The sequence below is a fragment of the Scleropages formosus genome, chromosome 9, assembly GCF_900964775.1.
Source record: "Scleropages formosus chromosome 9, fSclFor1.1, whole genome shotgun sequence".
In the NCBI taxonomy this organism is placed as follows: Eukaryota; Metazoa; Chordata; class Actinopteri; order Osteoglossiformes; family Osteoglossidae; genus Scleropages; species Scleropages formosus.
Genome location: NC_041814.1, coordinates 26,975,007 through 26,992,470, shown reverse-complemented (window position 1 = coordinate 26,992,470; position 17,464 = coordinate 26,975,007). Strand labels below are relative to the sequence as shown.

The following is a 17,464-nucleotide window of genomic DNA, read 5'->3' as shown; positions in this document are numbered from 1 at the left end:
TGATGCTTTTTTCCCAAAGCGACTTACAATGTTAAGATATTCACAGTTATTCACCCATTTACACAGCTGAGTAATTTTACTGGAGCAATTTAGGGTAAGTACCTTGCTCAAGGGTACTACAGCCTGAGGTGGGGATCAAACCTGCAACCTTTGGGCTGGCCCACAATCTACTGCATATAAATAATGCATGTAAAACAAAGACTCTCTTTCAAAGGCCTTTATAACTTCCCTCTTCTGTTCTAGAGTCATCTCTTTTCCGATAACCATTTGGACCGCTAAAGCACTTCTTTACTCTCTTATCACTGGATGTACTACGCTACAATTAAATTTAATTGCCTCAAAATCTTCAGAAATTGCATTTTGTGTACGAGACTCCGTTATTCCCAAATGGTACCAGTAAAGCCATACAGGGCTCCTCTATTAATTCTTTTTGTCGTATCCAAATTATCCACAGGAAAACTGTGCAATTAAAATACTTGTTACATCAGAACTGAATTTTGTTTCCTTTTCTGTACTCAAACGTAACATTGGAATTATATATATATATTTTTTTTTTACTCCAGCAAGGAAAGCGTTCCCCTGCGGTCCAGTTATACACTTTCTGTGCACAGCGTCACCGTACAAATCTATCGATGGAGACAATGTGGAGCTAACAGGGCCAAAGGCCTCGGTCCAGTCCTCCTCCTGCTCACGGATCTACGTAAGAAGAAGAAATCGCTGCCGATTCCATCCAGGTTCCACCTGTCACGCGCTGACACCGGCCGACTCGCCTTGTCTCGCGGTGTATTCATTGTCCTCTATGAGGCGGGCCAGGCCGAAGTCGGCAATCTTGCACACCAGGTTGTCGCCGACGAGGATGTTGGCTGCCCGCAGGTCTCTGTGGATGTAGTTCATGCGCTCGATGAAGGCCATTCCATCCGCTATCTGAAAATGATAGAAACGGGGACGTGTCCTTAAATGGGCCGGGAAAACACACACGGTCTGAGGTTTCCACCATAAAGACTGGTCTTTAAAGCACGTGCTTATCACGTGGCAAATCCGAGCGCCACGACTTCACCTAAAAGGTTTTCTGCATCTGTACAATGTGGTAAAACGGTCACTGGGCTGATTTCACAGCCAGACAGATTCAAAGCACGATTTACATTTATTCATTTAGCAGACGTTCTCCAAAGCGACTCCCAACGAACTCTGAGTAGTAAGGTGACTTACACTGCTGGTTAGTTACAACTACTTACAACGAGTCACTCCGTACACCAGTGACACACACTGTCTCTGTCACTCGCAAACTACAGGTGACTTAGTCACGAATCCACCTGAACGGTACGTCTTTGGACTGCGGGAGGAAACCAGAGCACCCGGAGAAAACCCACACAGATACAAGAACATGTAAACTCAAAGACCGAGCGGGGACTGAACCCATATCCTCTCGCACCACCCATGCGTTGTGAGACTGCAAGACTACTCGCTGTGCCACCCGCACCGCTCGACGGGCCGTCTTTTCTCACCTGAGCAGCCATATCAACAAGCTGGGGCAGTTTTAGGAACTTGCCGTCTCCTTCCTTCAGGAAATCCAACAAACTTCCTAGAAAAAATAAAGGGAGGCAGTCAGAAGCAGTGTGAGCGGACCGTTAGGAGTGGGGTTCAGATAAATATCCCAAGCGGTGCTCGTTAACTGAAGCCTGTGACAACAGCTAAGAGCCCATGGTTTCCGCAGCCTGGTCTCAGGTGACACCAGTGCAACTCCCGTCGGGGACACGCGGCAATGAGAGTCTCCCTTTGTCCGTCTGCGGATGTCACACACAAAGTCGCATGGAAGCATGAGGCTGCCGAGGCTGCCGAGGCTGGGGGAGCGTCGCATGTTGTGTCGAGACGCTCCCGCCAGCCGCTGGCAAGCGACAAGCAGCTATGATGAGGACATCTCCGCCAGAGGTTGGGCAATGTGCAAGCGCTTGATGAAATCCTACGTTCCCACTACACAAACTCCCAGACCCACAGCCACACAAATGCGCCCACTGACATGCGCACGAGCACACGCACGCACATCCACACACTTGTCGCGAGGAGACTGCTTGAGCATTAAAAATTCATCGTTACCCAATTAAAATTTCCTCCTTTAGGGCCAGAAAAAAATTCTACAGGAACACTTGGGATTCAGCAACTTCTCAAGTGTACAGCATTTTAATTAAACTGAAATGTTTAATTAAAAAAGGGCAAAAGCACATTTTCAAAAGTGGTCAGGCAGGAAACAAAGTTCTCCGTCAAGACGCATTTTTGTTGCTTCGAAGCAACTGCACATGGGGCTCACATGTGCTGTAAGGGAGGCATTTGTGGGGTAAATCTGTAGGTATTCAGGGGTACTTCCATTTTTGAATTCAGGGAATACATATGAATTAAAGTGTGAATTTTACATTTTATAACAATACCTAAGTAACCTTCACAGCGGAGGTGGCATATATGCATCCTCAAACGTGCAGTACAGTGTGTGGCGTTTCTTAAAACCCTCATGGAATGAGTTGTGCTTTTTAAAAAAAAAAAAAAACTGTTTCAAAAGCAAATATTAAGGCTGTGGGCATTTCCTGCCCGGAATCAATGGGCTGGCAAAGACCGGCCGCGACTGGATTTAAGTCAGCAAAAGTAAAATAATTGGATTTTGACAAAAGACACAATGTATAAAGGTTGAGGAGCAACAGCATTCCTCTAAAATTACTTTTCGCGCGATGCGTAACACTGCACTTTCAAGTGTGTAGATTTCGTTCAGTTTCCGCCAGTAAAGTCGCACCGTTCTACCCTTGGCGATGCACTCGAGGTAGGCGGGGTTGCGACCCTGACCTTTGGCCATGTACTCCGTGACGATGTAGATGGGCTCCTCGGACACCACGGCATACAGCGGCACCAGCTTGTCGTGGCGAAGCTTTTTCATGATCTGCGCCTCTTGCAGGAAGGCTTCAGGCGACATGGTGCCTGGCTTCAGCGTCTTGATGGCCACCTTGGTGGTCCCGTTCCAGGTGCCTGTGATGCGGAAAGGGGGGGATTCCTTCAGACATCAGAATGCTAGTAAGACCGTATAGTCAACTCACTGATCTTGAAGACGCAAACAAATTTACTTATTTGTAATTGTATTTTCTTGTCCTGTATTTCCCAAAATTTCTGTTGGAATGAACATGATTTGTGTTCATTTACTGAAGGGGGCGGGGGGTGCGGTGGCGCAGTGGGTTGGACTGCAGTCCTGCTCTCCGGTGGGTCTGGGGTTCAAGTCCTGCTTGGGGTGCCTTGCGGCGGACTGGCGTCCCGTCCTGGGTGTGTCCCCTTCCCCCTCTGGCCTTACGCCCTGTGTTGCCGGGTAGGCTCCGGTTCCCCGTGACCCCGTAAGGGACAAGCGGTTCTAATAATGTGTGTGTGTGTACTGAAGGGGGCAATAAAGAGCACCCAAACAGAACTGGGAGTTTGGCGCTGCCTTAATTCAACCCACTTCCACAGTGTTTACAGCTCCTGTCCGGTTCTAGAACATGAGGAACGTTATGGGATAAATTGTTCAACAACTAGCACCGAGACAATTTTTTTTTTTTTTTTTAATTTCCAGTCATTTTAAATCATATGGAAAATTAAAAAAAACAGTAAATGTCAGAAGATGAAGTTCTGATAAAGTCAGATTTGCTTGTAAAAAGGAAACTATCACACTGGTATCACACATCTCATCTCATGCTTCTCTGCCAAGGCATCCACTTCAGCAAGAGATTACATCGCATAGATTTACATTTATTTTTTTCAATGACACTTTCTCCAAAGTGATTTACAACATGAGAGTACTCAGTTATTTACCCATTTATACAACTGGGTAGATTTAATGGAGCAACTTAGGCTTACCTTGCTCAGGGGTACTACAGTTGGAGGCGGGATCTGAACCCGCAACCTTTGGGTCGAAAGGCAGCAGCTCTAACTACTATGCTACAGATGCCCCCTCGATAATGGGGATAATGGGACTTTACATAGATCTCGTGTAACCTCCAATGAAATAGTGCACTCCCGCCCCTGGCAAATGGTAGCGAAACACAAGAGGGATACCAGAGGAGCCCTGGTGCGAAACCAGGCAAGCCAGGACTTGCGATAGGTGGCCCGCTTACCCATCCAGACCTCTCCGAAGCAGCCTTGACCGAGCTTCACCTCCAGGCGCAGGGACTCGCGCGGGATCTCCCAGGCGTCCTTGGCCAGGCCCTGCGTCTGCGGCTTCACAGTGGGGCACACGGCAGTGAGCCGGTAGCACAGGCCATCGGCATGCTCTGCTCGAGAGAAACAGGAGGGCATTCACTTTGGCGCAGAAGCCCCTTCTTCCGACATTAGGAGCTCTCCAACTGAAATCGAGGAATCTGGGTCAAGCAACCGAGTCGCCGTGATGGCTCGTTCATTCATATCAGCGTTGGCAGGAAAACCTTCCCTTCGGGATGGTCACAAAGTCACAGCATGCGCTGGCAGGGGAAGGAAACCCATATTTAGTGCTGCCAATATTAATGTTGTGGCTTCGCAAGCACATTTCGCCACAGCGATTTTTGCCTTTAATCCACCATTTATACAATGTATATCATGTACCATAAGTGTACCTTACAGTATGAGAGCAGAACCCCTTCCTTGGGGTCTGGCCAGTTCGGGTCCTTAACCACAGTTCTATTTCATTTGTGCTGTCAGTGTCTTACGTTCCCCCCCGAGCCAGGAAATGCCACACAGCTCCCAAAGATCTTGCTGCAGCTCCAGGTGAAACAGCAGCTTCTGAGGAAGTCATTACAGGTAACTGAGGAATGTGTTCCTGGGTCAACAAACTGGGGGGGGGGGGGGGAGTCCGCCTTGGGACTGGCTCCGGTGAGAGCTGGAGGGCCACTTAACATTTTTAATAAGGCAGTCTCTAGGAAGGAGGCTGAGAGGAGTTGTTGATTGGGGGGTGAGGGGTTAAAGCTAGACTTTTCCACTAGGAAGAGATCAAAAAGCAGCATTCAGCTTCGGGTGGGTGGGGTGTGTGGGTGGTTAAATAACGGAGCACATACCTGTGTAGTGTTTCACCAGCTTCTGCAGCGTCTCAAACTGCGCCCGCGTCGTGATGTAATAGCCGCCGTTGTCAAGTTTCCGAATTTTGTAGTGCTTCACATTGTCTCCCTTTGCGTCGTCCCAGTCCCGGATAGACAGGGAGTAGGCGCCTGTGGGAGGGGGGGGGTTCACAGAGCTGAGGAACAGGTGCGGCAGCAGGTGGACGGGATTGGGGAGGGGGCTGGAATCACAGATGACGGCGCCGGTGCCGTCGGGGATTGCCTGCGGGGCCTTGCGCCGAACAGTGTTGCACCAGTAAGCCTTAAAGAAGGGAAGCATCGAAGCGGAGCTCGAAGGAAACCGCAACTGCTCTACCACGCCGGTTCTTATCCAATATACCGTTTTTATTGTTAACTATTATTCAGCTGCTGCATTTCTCCAAGGCATTTTACTACGTTAGGTTTGTACACCAAGATACTTAGTGATTTACTGATCATCCATCTGAGTAATTCTTACTGTACAAATTCAGGGTAAGGTACCTTGATTAAAGGTTTGACAACAGGGTCGCTCGTTCAAACCTGGCCCCTTCTATTGCGAGGTGACAGCTTCAACCTGCTACCGCTACATTTAACACAGAGCCAGCAGATAGCACGATGGTGAGAGCTGCTGCCTTTGGACCCAAAGGTCATCGGTTCAAATCCCCCTCAAGCTGTAGTACCCTTGAGCAAGGCACTTACCCTAAACTGATCTAGTTAAAAACAGCCCAGTTGTATAAATGGGTAAATAATTGTTAGTAGTCTCATACTGTAAGTTGCTTTGGCAAAACGCATCAACTAAATGAATAAATGTAAATTAAAATGTGTTATCAAGCAAACAGGAAATGGGGGAACAGAAGGAAAACCGATCCAACAACAGTCGTGTGGAAGTCGTCCCTCGGAGCTCAGCCCGTATGCGTGTTGCTCGGTAACCGACGAGAGGGTTCACAGGCCAAAGAGCTCAGGCCATTCCAAAGTTACAGTCACGCCATCCGACCCCAATTAAACACGAGACTGGACTTTATACGCGGTGCTGACAGGACACGTCACAGTGAGCAAAGCGCTCTCACTTATGCTTTGAAAGAACGGAAATAGGACAGAGGGCTGGGAAACGTGGACGATAACTGTTGTCATAACAACGGTGTCCTTGAGGCTTTGAGAAACATTTCTTTTTAAAAAAGAACCCCCATGTGCTCACAATTACTGTGGCTTCCCTATCAGCCCGCATTTTGAGACTGCTCCTATTTCTCAGTTCAGATCTCCGTTTACAGTCGTTTTGCGTGGTGAAAACACAGTGGAGGGGAGCAGGTGGGCCTCACCCTTAGTAGTTTCACTTTCTCGAACCAGGTAGGTGCCTCGATGGTTCCCGGGGTTCAGGAGAAGCCGCTCAGCATCCTTGCGTCCCATTTTACCAAAGTACCATCTGGTGAGAGGAAACAAAAAAAACAAACAGTAAGATAATTTGCACAGAGATATTAATATTAATCCATAGTATTAGTCACAGTTGTGTTCTACGTCACTTAGTACCAAGTACTAACCATATCGATGCAAACCGCTGCGCGCAAAAATTTTTTTTTTATGAATAATGTCGAAGGGTGTTAAAAATTATGAGTGTGACAGGGATGCCATGATAGCGCGGCGAGTGAGAGGACGTGGGTTCGATCGCCAGTTAGTCTGTGTGGGGTTTGCATGTTTTCCCGTGTCTGCGTGGATGTGTGTGTGTGAGAGAGTGTTTCACTGGTGTGCAAATGAGGATATGCAGTGTACCATAGTATGATGAGTGACCCAGTGTAAGTAGTGTATCTAGCAGTGTAAGTGACCTTGGTGAATAAGGTGTGTGGGCTGGTAACACTACATAGAGTTCACTGGAAGTCACTTTTGAAAAAAGCATCTGCTAAATAAATAAATGTAAATATAAAAGTACATACAGCATTGTACATGACCCTGGGTGAGAAGGTGTGCACTCAATACGACTACTGTATTCACTGAAAGTCGCCCTCCTAAATGAATAAACGTAGACGACAGTAAAGCGGGGCTCTGTTCAGCCGCAAGACTCCAGCTACCCATCTAAATGTAATTTTGAGCAATTCTGCGTCAGTCTGCAGTCAGTCTCAGAGACACCAGCAACATCTGTCCAAGTTCGCTCCATGCGATGATCACTTGCAAATATGGATGGCCAATGAAATAAACGAAAACGGGTCCGATTTGGAATTACCTGTTGCCACTCTGTACAGTACTCTGGCAAACAAAGCGAATGCTGTGTCCCTTCAACCAACTAACCAGCCAAGTAATCGCTCATCTTTCACGCCACTTTTCGGGATACGGGGTGGGGAGTACACAAACCGATGGCGAGCCTTCATAAAAGGACTATTTTGCTACAGCTATAAAAGAAAAAAAACACAACAATTTAAGGCACAAACAAGTCTGATCGCTATTTACTGATGTAATACATGTGGATGTTTGGACGTTTCCTCTCTGTGTTTTAATCCATGCAACGACCCAGAGCGTCGCATGTGGGGAAAGGGCTAGTCGGAGAGAGATGAATGCACAGATGGTGGACATCAGCCTGGCCCGTGTAAGTTCACTTAACTCAGATCACTAAAGCGATGTTTGTGCAGCAGCCTTGTCGTGTGTTACAATAAACAGCAATTACATTGCACACAAGCCATACAGGGTAAGAGGCTGGGCATTCTAGCATGTTCCTCTACAAAAGACACATTTTTGTACTCAGAAGCACAAAAGCTGTCCTCTACACTCATTAAAATTCACGTCAGAAACCGAACCTTTTTTTTTTTTTTTTAAAACTCCCAAAATTTGGGAATGTGTGGTCTCCACGAAGCCCAGACACACATTTAGGGAACAAGAATAACAAAAGGAAAGTTACTGTCGCACTCAGAAGTGGCACGATGTCGAAAGTTGGGTTTTCAATTTTTGCTGCAGTCCGGAGGAAAGAATTCCCTCTGTTCTTCAGAACTGCTGAATCCCTATCAGAATTCAAAAGGGGTCTCAAAATACACCTTTTGGATACACTTCTCTCCCTAATAGCAACATAAATTAGTCTAGCACCTTCCGCTATGACTATGTATACATTTCCTGTCCAACTCACTTCTATATACACCTTCATGAATGGTGTTTAGAAACAAAACGGTGGTACTGAACAAACAAGTCAATTTAATATTCAAGTCTGTATCTAATGCCATTTTTCTGCTGCACTTTTGTTTACTCAGAGCAACATGATGCTTGTTTATTGAGCAGATGGCTACATTGTACAAGTACAATGCTAGAAACCGGGGCACTTTTTCTTTGGGATCATTCTTTACCTTCTTAGATGTGTTGCTTCAAAATCTCACATTAATGCACACACACACTGGCTGAAACCGCTTGTCCCAAGCGGGGTCGTGGCAACTCGGAGCCTAACCCGGCAACACAGGGTATAAGGCTGAAGGGGGGAGGGACAACACCCAGGACGGGACATTAATGCAAAGAGGGTCAAAAACGGCATAACTACATTACTACTCTTCTTTATGTAAGTATCTGTTCTTATCCTCTTTATGTTTGAGGAACCGCAATCAAGGAGAGATCAGGGATCTCCCCCTTGTACGCAGTAGAAGGGAAGAAATCCGTATATTATGTCAGACCAACAGAAGCTATAACAGATTGGCAAGAGCAAAGAGGAGGATCTTCATGTCTTCCATGTGAGCGACAGCAGCAAACTGGAGCGAAAATGGACAGAATCCACACCGAGAGAACAGAATGTCAAGATCTTTTCAGAAAGTGTGCATGTGGATGTGTATAATGAATTGGTGATGCTCTCCAAACTGCGGGGGGATAAGTGCAGGCAACAGAAACTGGCCATACTCCTCAGCCTGAATCGAGTCCGCGGGGGCCACGTAGTTGCTGGGAATGTATCCTTTCTTCCCCGTGTTGATGGAACGAGCTTCCCACCAGTCCCCCTCCCTGCAAGAAGACAGAGAGAGCCCTTGGTGAACTCCAGTTTGGGCTGGACCGAATCTGAGTGGAACCTTGCAGAAATGGGGTGTCCAGAAAATTGCTGTCAAACTTAATTTGACAGTGAGCATTTATCTGCGCGTTTCCAGCTCATCTACCTGAAGCACGTGAACACTCCAACCATGTTCCTTTGCTGTCATTGCCTCATTTATAACAAAAACAACCAACCCAAGTGATACTACGGGAAATATTTTGGGAAAGCATCGATGAATAGTGCTGACTATTAATTATGGGATAGACTAATCAGCCAAAAAGGGGGGGGGAGATGATCCTGGGGAAACAAGGGTTTGTGAAAAAAATCTGAACAAAGTACAATTAATAAAAGGTGCTCGGTCTGAACATTTAATTCCCAGAGATCAGCCCACCCATGCTGCTAAGACCCCTGTCTCCTTAAGACGAGCTTGGTGCTCCAAGCCCCTGTAATGAGAAAAGGGGGGGCACAGCAGAGGGATTAGGGATTGCAGGAAGACTTACGTGTTGTTAATGATCTGAAACCTGTCCCCTTTTTTGAACGAGAGGTCATCAGATGTTCTGGCTTCATAGTCATACAAGGCCACGAAAAACGTAACCCCACCTAAAAAAGGGCAGTAAACGAAGAGGTCAGAGCTCCTGCTGTCGCATAACCAAAGTGAGAGTGATACGAGCGATCTGGTTTCAGGAAGCACACATTGTTATCATCAATTAATTCTTCCCTGCTGTTACAAACAGGCAGTGAAAAGTAGAACTTGGTAGAAAAGAGGAACCAAACATGAGAAATCAAACTACGGGCAGGTCCGGGCAGGGGTGGGTCAGGCCTATTTGCGATGGAGCTTTACGGCTTTCGGATGGCGTCAACGTGGGTCGTTTGGTCTGCCGGGCTCCCCTCCAGCGCTTGACTTTAACGTGAGGCAAATTCAACGGAGTGGCTTAATCGATTTCAAGGGGCCTGTAATTAGCAGTAATGAATGGATGCAGTCAGTCCATATGGTGGCTTCAGCAAACAGATCGCAAACGGAGGCTAAGCTACACAGGGCAACTGGCTGCTTGAACATTCCTCCTCCTCCAGAGTTTTTTGGTGCTGTATTGATGTGAAACATGACATGAGAGGATCACACCAAAGCAATAGGGTGACAAATCAGATCCAAACTGGACTGGTGACCCCCCCATGTAGAAATGATGCCATAACTCCCAGCGAAAGTTTTGTAACGTACACTCCGCTCCGGACATCACACATGAGGTTTTCAACATATAACATTTGTTCATTTAGCTGTTCAGTTTCTCCAAAGCAACTTACAATTATTTATCCATTTATACAGCTGGTTAATTTCACTGGAACAATTTAGAGTAAGTACCTTGCTCAAGGGTACTAACAGTCAAAGGTAGGAATCAAACCTGAAACCTCTGGGTTCAAAGACAGCAGCTTCAACTACTACATTACCAGTTGCCCAAAAATAACAGCACCAGCAGCAAATATGCCATTATTACACATCAATCAGTGAATCAAAGAAATCTGCCTTTTAGAGCCTCAAGGATCAATATTTACAGAATCCCTGGTGCAGCTTACTATATGTAGGCAGCAGCTCCAACTACTACGCTACCAGGTGTCCCTTCTATCTTGCTGCTCCAAATTTGCTCTGATGTGTTTAAACATCACTTACTGCCAGCAACAACCCATCATTGAGGTCGGTTTTGCTAAAAAATTCTCTTTGCAGCGATAAGTGTGTGATTGCACTTTGGTAGAGCATGAAAGGGGATGCTGCAAGCCCCAGGGAATGCTGGGAGGATTTTTTTTTTAGAGGGGGAGAGATGGGGGGAGGAGAAAAAAAAAAAAAAAAAAAAAAAAACCCTGAAGTGCCTCTGAAAGCAGCCCAAGTTGGAGAACATTTTTCAAGCCAGCAGCGCAGGAAAACATCCCAGAACAATTCCGCTGTGACGCGGAGGGCCACAAAAAGCCTCAAACCTCTTAAGTTATTGCATGAAATGGATTCAGAGTTGTCCAGTAATAAGGAAGCGAACTCAATGGCTCCGACACACAGCACTGAACGTGCCAATTCATACAAGCTGAACGCCAGAGAGTACTATGCTCAGCGTCACGGCACTCGAGAGCACTTCAGGGGGACCGCTGGAGGAGGGGGGCATGCAGCGGGATGACAGCTGCGTGACACATGGGACAACCGAGTCTGGCCATTCCACAGCCACGCGCTACGTGGCCTCGGATCGCTTGAGTAGCAGCTGCTTGACTCTTTCGCTGGTGGACAAACTGCACGTGGACCGTGGGGCCCCGTCATCCTGGCGCCATGACAGTACTGCTCTGGAAGCCCCCCCCCAAAAAAAAAAAAAAAACCACACCACAGCTGACACTCTTTCAATGACGTCTCCGGTTTGACATTTCACATTTATTCATTCAGCTGATGCTTCTTCTCCAAAGTGACTTCCGATGTTAATTTATTTACAACTATTTACCCATTTATAAAGCTAGGCAATTTCAGGGTAAGTACCTTACTATAGCTGGAGCTGAGATTCAAACCTGCGACCTTTGAGTCCTGGGAGGGGCGTGGCGGCACAGCAGTTTGGCCGGGTCCTGCTCTCTGGTGGGCCTGGGGGTTTGAGTCCTGCTTGGGGTGCCTTGCGACGGACTGGTATCCCGTCCCGGGTGTGTCCCCACCCCCTCCAGCCTCGTGCCCTGTGTTGCCGGGTTATGCACAGAGTCGCCGCAACCCCGCTTGGGACAAGCGGGTTCGGTCTGTGTGTGTGACCTTCGGGTCCAAAGGCAGCGGCTCTAACCACTACGCTACCAGCTGTCCCATGCTTGACTCTTTCAGCACAGTTCCAGCAGTTCTCGAACTGTAGGGAGAGTAACTGTATGGTTGCTCTGGGACAGCAGGACCAGGACAGGAGCAGCTGGAGTGTGGAACGGGACACAGGAGATGGAGACAACCCACATACTGGCAAGTGGTAGTGATCAGAGCTGCTGCCTTTGGACACAAAGGTCGCATGTTCGAGTCCCACGTCCAGCTGTAGTACCCCTGATCAAAGTACTTACCCCAAACTGCTCCAGTAAAAGTACCCAACTGTATAAATGAATAAATAATTGTAAGGAGCTTAACAGTGTAAACTGCTTTGGAAAAAAGCACCAGCTAAATGAACAAATACAAATATCCTTTCTGAAGCAGCAACTAGATCTAGAAGTCATTGGTACAGAGGTCATTCCAGCCATGTATGAGGAACTAACGGCTCGTGCGCAGGACAAACCCCAAGACAAAGCCCGGGGACTTCAGACCCAGGGACCTCACCTGAAATTACAATAAAACATCTAAAAGAAGTAAAAGATAAACATTTTTAAGCAAAGCAAGACACAATAAATGACTAAGCAAAGACAAATGTTGATGGCACCTATTTTTCACACTTCGGTAGCTTGTCAGCGCATCAAATTGTCTATCCAGCATAAGAGGTTCAAAATTAAATGCCTACTTCCGACAACTCAATTTTTATGCTCTTCTCAAAAGGAAGAGCAATTCAAGCCAAAAAAAAAACCCTTTATTTAAAGATCTATTGTTGTAAACCGCAGGGCAGTAGGTAACGCAGTGCGGGAATTAAATAAACGGTGTTCTAACCTGAAGGTTGCCGATTTGAGCCCCATTCCCTTCTACAGCTCAAGCAAAGTACTTACCCTGAATTGCTGCAGTAAAATACTCAGCTGTATGAATGAGTCAAACACAGCAAGTCACTCAAGGTACTAAGTAACAAAAAAAATAATCTTTCAATGTGTCAAGTACTTGAAGAGGATGTAATTAAGCACTTAAGCACTCAATTTCTAGAATTTAAGGAAAAAAACATGTATTAACCAAATATTAAAGTGCTTTAACACTACAACACACTGGATGTGTGTGGATTTCTGGTGGAGAACAGAAAGGTGCATAAGGTTTAAGAGGGGGAAAAAACAGGCACCCGTTGCGAGAAGCACGATCGGTGCTGGCTGTGGAGTTTAGGGGCTGGAAATCAAGCTCGATTCTGACGTACGGCGTACCACCACCCACCTGAGACGGAGCCTGGGAACGTGCTGGTCGCCGATGCGGAAAAGGAGGATGATGCCCCGCCGAAAGGTGCTATGATGGAGGAGCCCCCGAAGGGCGTGACCGAGTGGCTGTTGTAGCCCACTGCTGGAGTCGGGTCCAGCTGCGTGGGCTCGGGTCCATAGTGGCCCACGTGGCCGCTCACCGAGTCCGCCGTGTTCTCTGGTCTGTACTTCATCGCCGGCCCCTTGTCCTCCTTGCTCTTGATGCAGCCCATCTTCGCGTCTGAGGAAGATCGACAGAAACAATCGCATCATACGGCCCTGGAGTGGCGCCAAGACCTTTGGCCAGAACAACCGCTGAAGGGCTGGACCGGATGGGCATCTGGCGCGACGGTGGACGGCAAAAGCAACCAACCACACGGAAAACGGTACAAAGTCACCCACGGTGATCACGGGAAACCGCACTCGCCAGTTCGCTTTCAGCTCCTTCGTTTGCCCCCCCTCAGCACAAAACCAAGCTTCTCTCCTTTCAAGACGTCGAGATTCACCTACATCCTCAGATTCTAGTTTACAGTCCGAGCCGGTGCTTTGGAACTACCTGCTGAAGAAAACGTGCAGCTGAACACGATTCACCCTTCTATTCTGTGATATTTAAGCAGCATGTGTGCAGTTTAAAGACGAAAAAACCTAATTTCTTTGAACCCGCTGGGCACTTTGAGAAAATTGCTGCCTGCCAATGACTTCCATATTTTCCCGGCGCTAACAAGAGGACGTCACAAGCTGCGTAAAGGCGGCACACGAGTCAACGGTGAACCAAAGCAGAGGTTTCCATGGTGAACCGTGCAGCTTCAGACTATATGTAAGGTCATACCTCCCGAAAGGAACCACAAGTATCTCGGTCAATCTGAATTATGGTGTTTCCCGCATATTAAAGCAGCGGTTTAACCAAGATTTGAGGGAGGAGGGGGGAAAAAAAACTCCATAAAGGCATGCTCTCCAGTGAAGGCTCATGGGAAATCTCAGATGAACTGTATTTAATCCCCACTTGTACACGGACATGTGATGTTGAAGACTGTGAGCTATGATGAGGAACAGCCTCTCGCTGCATTGCGAAACAACAACCCATTTCTGAAGGTGATCAGGTCCTTCGCAAGACATTATGGATGTGCTTCTAAGGGAACAAGGAATGAGGTTAAGACCGGGGGGGGGGGGGGGGGGGGGTTAAGAGTGTTATGAGCATGTTGGAAAATAATCTGTCATCCGGTCCAACACAGGATGTCTGACTGACCTTCGAACCCAGTGAGCTTTGCTGACCACACAGTAGCTGCGGACGGAGGCTGATGGGTACTGGTGGGTTTGAAGTCAGATCAGACTTCAGTGGAGATGTTTGCGTCGAGTTCTGCATCGGGCACTGTTCAAACGCTTGACGTCAGGGTGAGCGCATCAAAAGATAAACACGTCCCCGTCAAACAGAATCGAATTCTTCCATCAGCAGAAGGGTGAGGGCAGTTCTGCTTCTCTACAGCCCTCCTTTCAAAGAGCTACTCAGGATGTATGTCTGGGGGGGGGGTGTGTTGAGCATGGTCATTTTACCGGACTAATTCACAGTAAGTACCTCGCTAAAGGGCACTAGAGCGGAGTGAGATTGAAACTGAGAAGTTTCACTTTGCAAGCGGTGGACCTAAGCACCACGGGTGCGCTGCCCTACTGACGCCGAACGTCTTTCTCTCCCTTTCTGCGTTTTAAAGAATGTCAGCCGAGAGGAGGTGAGAGGTCAACGAGGGGCCCCTGGCTCTTGCCGGACGGTTGCAATTCATGTGTTGGCATGGTGATGCCCATCTGACTCCCAACATTAAGATGGGCTAAAACACAGGGAACAGGAGAGAAACTGATGGGAGGAGAGAATTACATACAGACTAGGGAACGTCATGGCAACAGCTCCCTCGACCTGTCAGTTTCCTTATGGAACACCTCAGGAGATTCTCACCCTTAAGACTGATGTAACGACTAAATGGTCTAATATGGGACTGAAAGATCATTTATTAGTAGCAGCTTGTTCAGTGCAGGGTCATGGTGGTCTGGAGTACAGCCTGGAAACATGGGTGTGAGGGAGGGTACACTGTGGATGGTGGGCACAGGACCACAGTCTGAACTGAACATGTCTGTGCAACGCAATTGTTCCCTCATTAAATTGCACCTTAATGTGTGTATGAAAGTCACAGATCCACCTGAAACACAACTGTTAAGACTGTGGGAGGAAACCAGAGCGCATGGAGAAAATTCATGCGAACGTGAAGAGAACACGCAGACTCCGAGCCAGATCAAAACGCACATCTGAAGCGGGGAGGCACCAGTCCAACCCGATGCGCCGCCCCCTACAGAACACAAGTTGCAGTTATTTCAATGTTCTCATGCCGACTTGGCTTGAGATGAGGAAGAAGAGCGGAAACCAACTTGAAAGTGTCGGGTAAGGACACTGGTACACGGAGGAAGCGAAACGCATCAAATCAAGCACTGATTTAAAGGTACTGCGATGCCTCTTCTAGACAGCTCCAGTCATCACCAACCAAACCCACATCCTGTTCTTCGCAAAACCTTTAACCACATTCTTGTTACTAAACAGACCAGACGTGTCAGGATGAGATGCAATGTATTTCATGTGTGTAAGCTGTGAAGGCTTTTCAAATGGCAAATCATTAAAGATGAGGCTGATTAATTATTAAAGCTTAAAGTTACTCAGAAAGTAGACGTACACATCGGAAGAAACTCTGATTTGTGTGTGTGTGTGTGAGAATGTAATAACTTCCTCTTGTGTCTTACAAGGGAAATGTGGGTGTAAAGACGATTTCACTTAAGTGTAATGAGCAGACCTTGCCGGTCCAGACTTGACCTTGTTTGACCCCAGAGTTGAGCCTTGAATGTGCAGGAGAGCGGTGGGAACAAAGAGGGCCTCAATGGCACTAGTCACCTATGCGAGAGCAGTGTAGCGTGGAGAAAAGGCTCTTATCCTTCCCTCTCACACACACACACACACACACACACACACACACACACACACAGTGAGCCAGGGGGTTGCCCCACTTACAGTAAATGCCGGCACCGGGGGGGGGTGACTGATGTAATCCTCTTCAGAGGGGATAATGGCACTAATGAGGCAGGAGGCTGAGCTCATTCAAGCCCTGTCTGTCCCTCTGATGGGCAAAGGGGGGGGGGGTCATGCAAGTGTTTGGATGTAATTTCGGAGAAGGTGAGGAGGGGTGCGGTGCTTCCATTGCTACGTTGGCCTTGGTCATCTGAAGGATGCTGAACAAAAGCTGTTTGACGGCAAGCTGCCTTGTCGTTTCAATTAAAAAAAAAAAAAAAAAAAAGGATTAAAATTAAAGCTCGAGAAAGACAGTGGCCTCTGAGATGCGAGCGAGACGACGTCAACGGCTTCTCCACCCGTCCATAAATCACCTGAAAGCAGCTCTATGCAAGTCAAGCATCTGACAACACTAAGACGGAGTTGAAAGATCAGGGTAAAAAAAAAAACATAAAATAAGTGAAAACACATTCATGTTACTTTACCCCCAACTGAAAGATGCAGCAGAGAAAAGGTCTTTTTTTTTTTTTATGTCATATGAAATTCAATTTAATTTCAACGTAGATCGAAATTAATACCGATGTTAAAACCCTACCACTTTTTTTAAAAAAATTAGAGGGTAAACAGTAAAATTGAGGGACACCTGTATTATTACTGTTACGTTCTCATACCTCTCCCTAGGCTCCCGCATTGGGGGGGGGGGGGGACAGGACGGACATGGAGGCCTACCGCTCCCAGCAGCCGTTCACACATACAGTGAGGTAGCAGCCAAAGAGGCACTTGGGGCTGCGGTGCAAACCGAGCAAGCAGCTCATTGATGAGATGCAGACGGACTGTCGTTGCCCCCGATGGCACGGATCCAGCTTCGCCCCAACCCCTGAATCATTCCCCCAAACATCTGGATGAACAGCAGGCAGGAAACCGGATTGATTTTCCTTTTTCGCTCTGCCCAGCCAGTCCCACCCACCCACACACACACACACCTGTTCTCCTGGAGCACACAATCGAAGACAGCGGAAAGGCCTGCACCCTTCTCTGGAGCCTTAGGGTTTGTGTGTGTGTGTGTGTGTGTGTGTGTGTGTGTGTGTGTTACCATCTGCTTTTTCAATGTTACAAGTACCATCAACCCTAAAGAAGCATTACACATACAAATATACCTTGTACACACACCCTTCTAAACGCTAAACGGTAATAAAGTACCAAGGCTTCTTGGATTTTAACACACAATCTTTGAATGAAGCTCCGTTAAAGTTATGAACATTGTGTCGTCGATACAAACATATTCCACTTTATTACATTTTAACAAACTATTTTAAAGCTGTGGATGGCACC

At 47.3% G+C, this 17,464-nt stretch overlaps 1 protein-coding gene across 1 annotated transcript in view; it reads right to left on the bottom strand.

Moving 5' to 3' along the window:
• Positions 1–17,464, bottom strand: part of yes1 (YES proto-oncogene 1, Src family tyrosine kinase) — a 33,983-nt gene that overhangs the window by 3,891 nt on the left and 12,628 nt on the right. Inside the window, exons 2-10 of the mRNA XM_018756845.2 lie at positions 13,073–13,333; positions 9,531–9,630; positions 8,907–9,005; positions 6,368–6,471; positions 5,034–5,183; positions 4,122–4,277; positions 2,830–3,009; positions 1,506–1,582; positions 771–924 (exon numbers count right to left, since the gene is read on the bottom strand). Of these exons, the coding sequence (XP_018612361.1) occupies positions 771–924; positions 1,506–1,582; positions 2,830–3,009; positions 4,122–4,277; positions 5,034–5,183; positions 6,368–6,471; positions 8,907–9,005; positions 9,531–9,630; positions 13,073–13,325 (1,273 nt within the window). The 5' untranslated portion in view covers positions 13,326–13,333. The remainder of the gene's footprint in view (positions 1–770; positions 925–1,505; positions 1,583–2,829; positions 3,010–4,121; positions 4,278–5,033; positions 5,184–6,367; positions 6,472–8,906; positions 9,006–9,530; positions 9,631–13,072; positions 13,334–17,464) is intronic.